General features: G+C 43.4%; 1 protein-coding gene across 1 annotated transcript in view; it reads right to left on the reverse strand.

Moving 5' to 3' along the window:
- DTNB (dystrobrevin, beta) overlaps positions 1-11,032 on the reverse strand; it is a 198,699-nt gene that overhangs the window by 76,405 nt on the left and 111,262 nt on the right. Inside the window, exon 10 of the mRNA XM_009332341.1 lies at positions 6,845-6,932. Within this exon, the coding sequence (XP_009330616.1) occupies positions 6,845-6,932 (88 nt within the window). The remainder of the gene's footprint in view (positions 1-6,844; positions 6,933-11,032) is intronic.

The raw sequence follows: 11,032 nt of genomic DNA on the forward strand, positions 1-11,032 counted from the left end.
AGCCCCATTTTCTCTCAGCAAGACAATTCATAAGACGATGATCATAAAATCAGCTTAAAATCCTTAATATCACATAGGAACAGTTAAAACCTTCTACCACTGTAATTTAGTTTTCCTATGAATAGGCCACTAAACTTGAGAGAGAGCCATGCTGAGCTTCAAGTCATAGAATCATAGAATATCTCAAGTTGGAAGGGACCCGTAAGGATCATCAAATCCAACTCCCTGCTGGACTGGTATTTGTAATAAGGAGCATTCAGACCTCACCTACAGTATACCTTTTTTGGGTGACGGAAGAGGATTTAATGACAGCATTTAATTAAGCCCCAAAAAGCCAGTTTGGCAAGCCGTTGCACTCCTCCATCACCCTCATTTGGAAGAGACTGTCAAAGAACCGTAAAGCTTGCATCTCATGGGCATCAGATTCCAGGTTCCTTGGTGCAAGGACCTCATGGTGTCATAGAAAGTCTGAACCAGTACTTCACCTGCCCATCACTGTGGTATATCAGTGTTCTTTATGATCAACAAAGAAGAGGAAACAAATAACAAAAATGGTTCATATAACTGGTGTATCCAGGAGAAGAAGAAATGATCCAAGAACCAAGCTGCAGATTTATCCTGCAAAGGTGTACAACAGGAAATCTGGTTTACTTGTTCTTTCTTTATTTAAAAAATATTTATTAAATAATGCCTAAAGCCTAAAAGAAGAGTTACATGATGGGAATATTACAAATGTTATTTAGGTTGTAGGTAGCTTTAAGGAGATGAGATGATGATAGGCTTTTAGCTGGGCTTAATGTTGAGGGAAGAGCAACCACACACTGTTTTCAAAAAAGAGCAAAGTGGGCAAGAACCTAATTATCGTAACTCATCCACGTAACTCAACCTAATTATCTATTCATCCATAACTGAGCATTATCTCATATTTATTAGGTGCTCGTGCTCTTCCTAGCAGCAAGGCTGCACAGGTCAGCAGAGTCCTGCCAAGAGTGCATGGTCCCTGTGGACCTCTGCTCCTGCCTCCTCCTCCAGGCTACTACTGCCTGCCACGGTGGGTCACTCTCCATCAGAAGTCAATGGGAAGCAGCAGGCATGTCTGGCTCACCGACCAGATACCGACCTGTGCTTGTACGAATCAACCTGCCTGGGTGTATCAGCAGAAACTCAGGAGGACCTGGGAGGGTGCTAACAGCAGAAAATGGGGAAAAAAGAGAGCTGAGGTAGAGCAGGTGGGAGAGGAGATGAAGGAGGTATTGGCTTGGAGAAAGGGAGGTGTTGTGTAGAACATTGATAACAGAGGGCCTGGGGTTCCTTTATATATATGGCTGTATATATATATATTCACCTAAAATACATGTAATCACCCCTTCTCTTAAAAGTACGCAGTCACCTCACATGGAGGATTACCTATATTCAAGTAATAGGGCAGTACTGAGGCGAGATCTGGTATGTATGTGGAAGGGATTTTGTAAGGGGAAGTAGACAAGGGGGCTGGGGACACGAGAGGTCATTTTCAGTCCCCGCTTTTATCAAAAAGATGATGCTTGATAGGAAATACCAGATTATTCCTTACCTCAGACTGATAGTCTGAACAGATCAGCAGAGGGAGACAAACAGATGAAGTTGGGATCTTGAAAGTTGTGATCTTGAAAGTTTGGCTTTCCATTAATTTCTTCACTTTATTCATCTAGTCACCTTCTGCTTTTCTCTCTTTTGCTTTCTAGCTAACTGGTCTAGTGGAGCCAGCCAACAGTCACTCTGCTGTGACCAAACTCGCAGGCCAAACATAGCCCTGAGCAACTTAAATCCAGTAAAAGGGATTTTGTCTTCTGAAGACTGGCTTGAAGAAAACAAAAGTAGCCCAGTCAGAGCTTGTTTGAGCGAACACAGACTAAGCCGCTGTCCAGCAGTGCGTAATTGCACTGATTGCATGCCATCAGCCTCTCCTGCAATACCGAGCAGCTCGCATGCATCAAGTGACAAATGATGCATTCTCCTTTCTTCTCCCTCCCCGTTTATTTTTCTTCTTTAAGAAGAAACAGACTTGGATTTCAAGAAGTAACTCTGAGGTCTGCCTCAAGTTATTTTGTCCCAGTAAGTCTTCAAGCAAAGGCATTTCCCCTAAAAATGTTAATGGAATGTATTTGCATTCATATGGCGAGTGACATTTATTATAGTAACAAGCCTGCAGAAGGCAGTTCTAACATTTGATCTAATTTGACAAAAAGCAGAAACTGATGGACTGAGTCAGATCCATTGCCACACAGTCCAATGGACAATTTCCAGCAGCGACCACTGCCAACTACTTCAAAGAAAAGCGTAAGAAACTTTGCACTAGGCTGTTGTAGTATGAACAGTCTGTATCTGGGATCCTCTTAATTTCTAGCAGTTAGAGCATGTTAATAAAGCACATTACATCTGAGAGGTAGGGCTGGAGAGGACATCAAGAACGAATTTTGGTTACATCAACCTCTCTCAAGTATTCCCAGCAGATACCGGTCTATCTTGGTTTTAAAATCTCCATTGACAAATACTCCATAACTCCTTTATGGTGGCTTGTTTCCATTCTCTACTTTCATTCAGGTCCAGATTCATAGAAAAATATAGTTGGGAAGGAACCTCTGGAGGTTTCTAGTCCATGCGCCGCTCAAAGCAGGGCCAATTCACAGCAGGTTGCTCAAGAACTTGTCTAGTTGAGCTCTGAATGCCTCCAAGGAGGAATGTTCCAGTTCTTCTCTGGACAACCTCTTGGACACCAATATTTGACCATTACCATGGTGAAAAAGTTTTTCTTAATATATAGTTGGAATTTCCCTTCTTGCAACTTCTGTCTGTTTCTGTTGCTTCTTGTCCTTTCACTGTGCACGTCTGTGGTGGGTTGACCTTGGCTGGCCGACAGGTCCCCCCTGTGTTTGGCTCATCAGGTAGCTGCAGACAGCAGTAAGATCCTCCTTTGCTTTCTCTTCTCCATCCTGAACATACCCAGCTCTCTCAGCCCCTCCTCGTATGTCATGTACTACAACCACCAACCACCTTAGTGGTCTCTGCTGGGCTTGCTCCAACGTGTCCATGTCTTTCTTGCACGGTGGAGCCCCAAAGCAGACACAGTACTGCTGATGTGGCCTCACCAGCTCTGAACAGAGGAGGAAAGTCACCTCCCTTGGCCAGCGACCCTCACTCTCCTGGCTGCACTCTTGCCAGTGGTGGGCTGCTTTGCTGCAAGGGCACACTCCTGACTCCTGCTTTGCACCAGGACGCCCAGGTTCTCTTCTGCAGAGCTGCCTTCTAGCCCGTGGGCCCTCAGCCCGCACTGCTGCATGGTGTAACCCTGTCTCAGATGCAGGATTGGCATTGGGTTATGTTGAACTTCATTAGAATTGTCAGCTCATTTCTCCAGCCTGTCAAGGACTCTCAAGTTAATGCCACGCAGCTGCAGTGACGTACTGACTTATGTGTTACCTGTTTTAAAGGTTCCTGTGTATTTATTTTGAACCCATCTGACTCCTCCAACTTATCTGCTATAAAGAATACGTTACGTGATGCACCTTCAGCAGTAAAGACCGATGCAAACAACTCATTGAGCTTCTTTGCTATGGTCTTTTCATTCCTGACTACTCTTTTGTACATCTTGGTCACCAAAAAGTCTTACTGATTCCCTAGTTAGATTCCTACTCTTGATGGTATTGAAAATCTTTTTACCATAGACTTCAGCATCCCTTGTGGAGTGCTCTTCAAATTCTTTTCCCATCTCTGAATTTCCTGTTAACATTTAACCAGCCATGTTTACAGGCTTTTTTTTTCTTTCCATTTGGGCAAGCTCTCCATTTCCTGAATGCCATCCTTTCCTTGGGACATCCTCCTTAGCTTTCTTATTGCCCCATGAAAAGAGTTTTTTGTATGGTTTTGTTTTCTTTTTGAATTTTGACACACAGATTTCCTAAGCTTCTAATACAGGATTTTTAACAGTATCCAGGCAGCTTACAGGCTTCCTGCTTTTTGGACTGATCCTTTTAGGATTTTTTCTAATAGCTTCATTTTTACATAGTTCCCTTTCTTGAAACAGAGTATCTGCATACTGGATTTACTTGGTGTGCTCTCTCCTGCTGTTAAAGCTAAGTGTGTGATGGTTACTACTACAGATCAGCTAGCACAGTTAACACCACTCAAACTCAGGACCAAATCCAGGAGCACATCTTTTTGTGGATTCTAAAACTAGTTGTTCAAAGAAGCAGCATTTATTGCATTCCAAAGTGTTTCTGCATCTCCCTCTGGAAAGGCACTGATTTAGTCTCTATGTGGGTAGCTGAAACCTCCCACTGTTACTTACCTGTCCTAAATTCGCAGCTTGTCTTATCTCACTTAACATTTCCCAATCACTACTACCATCTAACGAGGGGGTCAGTATTTCTTTTCTATTATTAAGAATTTCGAATTTCAACCCAGAAGGATTCTGCAGTTCTTCTCTTTTTTCTGTGATATTTTTATGCTGTTACACTGTGTATTTCCTTTATGTACAATACCGTTCCCTTGCCTGCACATCCTACTGTATCATTCCTGTAAAGCTGGTGGCCTGGTCGCCACATACTCAATAAGCATCTTTCTCCTACTGCATCTCTGAGACGTTTATTATATTGGGGTTTTTATTTGATGTTCCCCATTTTAATTCCATACGGGAAGAAAAAATGGTTCCCGTTTTTTTGTTTTGAATTTCCCAGCCTCTAATTTACTCCCGTCTCTCTGTTCTAATGTTATAAGAAGAGTATTAAAAAAAAGACCATGGCTGAAAAGTCTCAGCTATTCCATTTCCCACAAACAGCGAATCCTCAGAAGCGAGCCCTGCAGCCACGGCACGCCATCCCAGAGCTCAGCAGGATGTTTCTCCACCAAGTTGCAATGGCCAACTTGGACAGCAGTCATTCAAAGTGCTGGCTAGGGAAGGGGGATCTCCTGTTGGCAAGAAATAATTAGAATCTGCCATGAAGCAGAGCACTTTAAACTCAGATTCCTTCAGAATATGAAAAATATATTCATTTCAGCTGATTAGTATTTCTGGACTGTGAACGAACAGTGGACTCAGTAAATAACCTTTAGATTCCTTGCTGCTAAGCTTCAGTCGCAATGGAAACACCCTATTATTACTCTTACGTCCTTTCTCTACCACACTTCAATCCCTGGCAGCACTTTGACATCTACCCTACGATGCAACTTACTTGGATGAAAAGAAAGCACTAATTTGTCACAGGTCTTTGAAAAGTCTCAGTAAAGTCTAAATGCTGCTTTCTTTACATCCAAATAAGTTGCTTCATTTTTGACCTCTTTCAGAACTACAAAGTACACGCAAACAGGTTGAGGTGATTTACAGATTTTTAAACGACCAGGTTCTTTCGGAACCAATATCGTGACTGTTTAGTTTTCATAATACTTCTTTATTACTACCAGAAAAAGTCAAGCCATGAGTAAGAATCCTTCCACCATCTTCCAGAGTGAAACTGATTCAGCACTTTCTGTCTCAACAACTTTAATTTTATATGACGATTACACAGAAATCCCCTCCTTTTCCATCTAAACCAGAAAGTTTGCACTGTGTTGCTTTAATATTTCAACATGAACATAGTCTAGTGAACTGAATGACTTCAGAAATGCAAACATACTGTTTGACAGAGATAATGGGAACTGACAGTTAAAAAGGTTTAAAAAGCATAATTATTTTTTATTAAAGTTTTACAAAAGGGAAATACCTGGTAACATCCGTATGACAAAGTCAGACTATTGGCTGAACACACACTGAAGGAAATTATGAGGACGCATAAGCCTACCTTGCTGGAAAGGACTTGAAAGTATTTATACGAGAAATACGTAATGAAAAGGTGAATGAGGACACCGATGTTAAGATGCTTCTCTAGCCACGCTAACATGTGGCAGGACACACACTCTGCCATAGTGGTAAGATGCTTAGGAGAGGTCATTGCTACTGCTGGGGGTTGTGGAAGACGAGGGCTATATCTGAAATGGTATATGGATAATGATATGTTTTGCAACAGCGATCATGTAGAGCAGCAATGAGGGAGAGACGTTGGAGCAGCCTGGTCAAAGCTGTTACAGCAGGCCTAAGGGTGCGCACCTTCGACAGACAGAAAGGGTAGCCAGGTTTTTGAGCACGTGCTAAGCCAAGCTGCTTCTAAGCAGCACACTCGGTGGAAATGTCGTAAAATGGCAGCCATAACTCAAGGGAGATCCACTGCCGCTCAGTAATGTGGAAGATTGTTCCTGCAAACACTGCTCTCCTTTTGTATCTCCCCATCCAGCTAGACTGCAATTATTCCATGGAATTTCGGTAAATTCTTAATTGCCGTGATCTCCTATAGCGATATTCTGTTAAAGCAGTATTTATTTTTACCAATTTAAATTTGGTTGGGCGTTTCCTTTAGTTTCTTCTATTGTAAGAGACTGCAAATGTAAAAAAGACCTTCCTTTCTCTCTCTCAGGCTCCTTCCCTCTGGAATAAATATATTCCATAATGTTTGTTCCATGATTTGTTTTCCTCAGGTATCTACATATTTATCTCTTCTCTAGACTAAGTAGGACTAATCTGCTTATTCTCTTGTCTCCTCTGACCTCATTTCTAATAATTTGTGTTGTCGTTTCCCGTTTCCCTGCTCTTCCCCTGCTGCCTGAGAACACAGTATTTCTGCTGAAAATGAGGAAAGCATACTGCTCCTTCGCATCAGCTGAATAAACAAAAAATGACAATTTCATGCAGCTATTAGCATTAAGCTACTAATTAGACTCTGAAAAACACCTTCCATATTCCACGGTCGGTAAAGAGGGATGAATATTCACTTACTGCATTTCCAGCTTCGGCAGCCAGCCGGGCGGCGTATCTGGCAATCAGCCTGTGCTCCTCGTCCAGCCTGCCGGGGCTGTCCAGGACACTGCCGGGGAAAAGCCAAAACACCCCGTCAATATCCGCCGCCTCTAGATATTACTCATACTGGGGGATGACAGAGAAAAGGATGTATTATTGCAAAGAGACAGCAATGGGAAACAGAAGAGTCACACTGGAAACCATCTAGATCGTTCCCTTTTTCATTCCGCTTCCAAAGAGGGGACTGCTCTCCAGACTTTCTGCCTAGTAGCATTTTCTCCAGGATTCACATATTCCAGTTTTAAATGATTAAAATAATTTGTTTTCAAGAATTCATAAATATGTATCATTAGGAACAAATTTAATTTGTTTCTGAGGAACTTTTCTGCAAACCCTTTTGGTTTACTCAAGGTAAAAAGAAGCAAATCACTCAATGACAAAAGAGAAAAGCTTTGTCCTCAGGAGATGTAGGATGACAAGTGCCAAAGTCAGGATGATTTCCAGGAGGAAAAGCGGGGGGAACCAGCTGACCCGAGAAGAACGGACTCCGTCACTGAACAACATCGACTTAAATGCAAATAGTACTTTGTAAGTCAGCCTGACTTACACCTGACTTACTACCACCTTACAACACCCAAACGTACAAGACATGGTAATTTGAGACTTGGTCCTTCACACCTCAGCTAGCAGAGGATGAAACAGTTCCAGCTGCCTCGTATTGCCTCATGCAGACAGGCTGTAGCTGTCTTGGAAATGTTGCTGAAAGAGGTATTAAAAAGTATTTCCAACAATCATCAGCAACAGCGGCAGCACCACGAGGTGACAGAAGAAAGGGACATTGAATTTTGAAACAGGAGAAGTAGAGACAGCAAATGGGACAGATCCCCAAGATTAGGACGCGAAAGGCAGCACCTGGATCTTTCTCGCATTTAACACGGGCATCGTCCCCTCTGTGCATGTTAATCGTTAACGTGATTAATCCAGTCTGGTAAGCCAGTTAGTGCCTAGAGTGCTGGGTCAGTTTCTACTATTCACAAATAATTGTCTTTTTAACTATAAACACACAGGGGGACAAACGATAGTTTTCAGATTGTATTAATTGGAACCAGCCAACGTTAAGATCTATCACCAGCTCCGTTTTGGTGGCACAGTGGCCTGGCCACAAAGAATCAGCAGGGGAAAGCCAAATGAAAGAGCAACTTTTTGAGTCACCATCCAGCCGAACTATTCAATAGTTGCTTGTTGTCTTACTGCGGCACAAAGATTCCTCACCACGGTCTCCCTTTGAAAGGGAAGCCACTGAATTAGTTATATAAACCAAACCATTGTGACTGAAAACAACCAGGATTAATGTGGAAATGAGCAATGTCCTTCATGTTGCAACACAGCCTTCCTAATGCTATCCTTGGTGTTCCAGGTGGGATTCAACACCATAAATAACACAGCGCTGTACCTGTATGCGCTTACAGTGAAAGTCAGGATCAGGATCACGCCACAGACAGTAGCAAAGAAAAAGAGACACACACCTAGTGCGCAGCAAAAGTCACTTTTAGTCCGCATTACCACTTCACAAGGTAATTTACATTTCTTTAAGCTTAATTTCACAGGTTTATGTTTACATTATTTAAATTTCACAGATTTATGTTAACCTTATTTAAAGAACCAAATCTATATTGCATACATTGTTTATTTAAAAATGTAGATTTAATTCTTTTTTGTAACGCCGAATTTAACAACTTGATCTTTTTTAAGACTCTGAAAGTCTGCCAGATGATGCGTTTGAGATGGCATAGAAACATTGGACTGACTATAATAGATGTACGACTACAATTTACACAGATGGGTCTACGATGAGTATAAATTGCACTATTATGCCGCTGCGTTTGGCCTGCTAGATTAAGACCTGAAGATATTCAACGAAACAGTGCCAAGGAAGGAGCTGGCGAAAGGTGAGCTAAACCAGTGGGAAAACAGATTTGAGAGAAGAAAAACCAGAGTCTTTACACTACGCTTGATGAACTTCTCGCACGCCTTCATGCTAACTCATTTTCTGATATTTTTCTTCTGGTGAAGGAGAATAATCTTTCCCATCCCACTTTCTGAATTCGCTATTGTTTTTGTTTAGCTTTCCTCTGCGATTTTGTCTGTACAAGTGTTTTTCTGCTTTTACAGGAATGCAGATCATTCTGGCATGATATACCAGAGATCTGGTATCTCCTAATACCTCTCCCAGCTCCTGGAATTATTACCTCTTCTTATCTAAGTGAATTAGAAAATAGTTATTGACAATTTCTTACTTTCTTGAAGAAAACCTGTAACTTAAAAAAAAAAAAAATCCTTTTGCGTTTGCTTTTAGAAATATTTTACAGATGGAGAGGAAGCGGAGTTCAAGTACATCTCCTGGCCCTCCTGCGTGTTCTTTGATAGAAACGAGTTTGAACAAATGGTTCACTACTGCAACCTACAGCTCTGTCGGATTAACAGAAAGGGCATTAAACACAACCTACAAAACACCGCAGAATTCTTCACATTGCTTCACGAAGGAAAACTCACTTCTTTGTAGTTTTAATTTCTGTGGAGACATTGCGAAGTATTCCTACCCTGAAAACCCGTCCCTGACAGGAGTCCTGCGGAGCTCCCTGTCCTTTGGGACAGCAGCAGCACTGCAAACTGTGAACCTTCCCCCTGCCTAAACGAGTCCCATCGGCATCCAGTGCTGCCCGTGCGGAAAGGGCCCGGAGCGACAGCCAACACACAAACGAGAGGACAGCAGCTCACGGACAACAGGAAAGGTAGCAAAGGGGAAGAATAAGCCTGGCTTAAGCCCAGAGCTCAGGAGGGAGGAGGGTACGTGAGTGAGCGTTCAGAGATTTTCACAGCAGCAGAATATTGGAAAAATAATATTATAGATTTCCCTATCTTAAAAACACCGTGCCAGGTGGTTTGGTCTGTTTTGACAATGTTGTGCTACTTATACAGCACCGATTAGTCAATCCGCGAGCTCTCCCACTTTTTCCCTTGGAGACGCAGTGGGTAACACGGACGGAAAGGTCTGACTAGGGCAGGCTTTGACATGCACGAGGAAGCGTCATCCTCGGGACAGCCCGGGTCTGTGGCAGAGGCACTGAGACAATGGGACAGAATCAAGCTGATTGGAGCCACAGAACACGAGCACCCCGAGGGGAGATAGGGAGGGTGAAGTGATGCTGATTTTTAGGTGTCAGTGGGAATGTTTGAGGCAATGTGATAAAGGCATACAGGAAGCATTGCTTCCACAGGCAGTTTGATCCGACCCAAACGTGTGCAGGCACTTGAAAGGGACGTTCGCAGCCTCTGCCCTCCACTGCTGCGCTGGCAGTGGTGTCGGAGCAACGTGAGGAGCCAGCGAAGGAAATTGAATTGGCTTAAGACTGGCCTGACAAAACAATAACTTGTTTTCTGCCAGGGCAGTTCCCTCAGCCAGCTCAGCAGGTGGCTGCGTAAATGCGGGAGTTAACACAAAGGCGAGAGCGGGTCCACCGGCGGGATGAACAGGGCGGGGGAAAAAGGGGAAAAATCAGCACCCCGCCCTTATGTTGGCTTGAGGCTCTCATGAAACCATGCCCAGAAAAATGGGGGCAAATGCAGTCTGTAAAGAGAAAGCCGAGACGCCAGTGCCCCGTTGTCAAATACTAACACAAAAATGAGCTTGGACGACCAAAGTATTGGCTAAGGATGAGCAATCAGTAAAGGATGTAAGAGGATGATACATCATGGGGGGGAGGTTTGAGATCTTAGGCTCCTTCCAAAACGGCTTAGGAATTCGTGATGCTGAGAAGCGGCAGAGGACAGCAAAAGAAGGCATGGCTTAGCGACCATGAAATGATAGAATTCTTGATTCTTGGTGAAGTAAGGAGGGGAGGCAGCAAAACCGCAACCATGGACTTCTGGAGGGCGGACTTTGGCCTGTTCAGGACGCTGGTTGAGAGAGTCCCTTGGGAGACAGTCCTGAAGGGCAAAGGGGTCCAGGAAGGCTGGACGATCTTCAAGAAGGAAGTCTTAAAGGCGCAGGAGCAGGCTGTCCCTGTACGCCGCAAGAAGAACGGGCGGGGCAGACGACCGGCCTGGCTGAACGGGGAGCTTTTGGTGGGACTCAGGAAAAAAAGGAGAGTTTATCGCTTGTGGAAG

The sequence above is a fragment of the Pygoscelis adeliae genome, unplaced genomic scaffold, assembly GCF_000699105.1.
Source record: "Pygoscelis adeliae isolate BGI_AS28 unplaced genomic scaffold, ASM69910v1 Scaffold89, whole genome shotgun sequence".
Classification (NCBI taxonomy): domain Eukaryota; kingdom Metazoa; phylum Chordata; class Aves; order Sphenisciformes; family Spheniscidae; genus Pygoscelis; species Pygoscelis adeliae.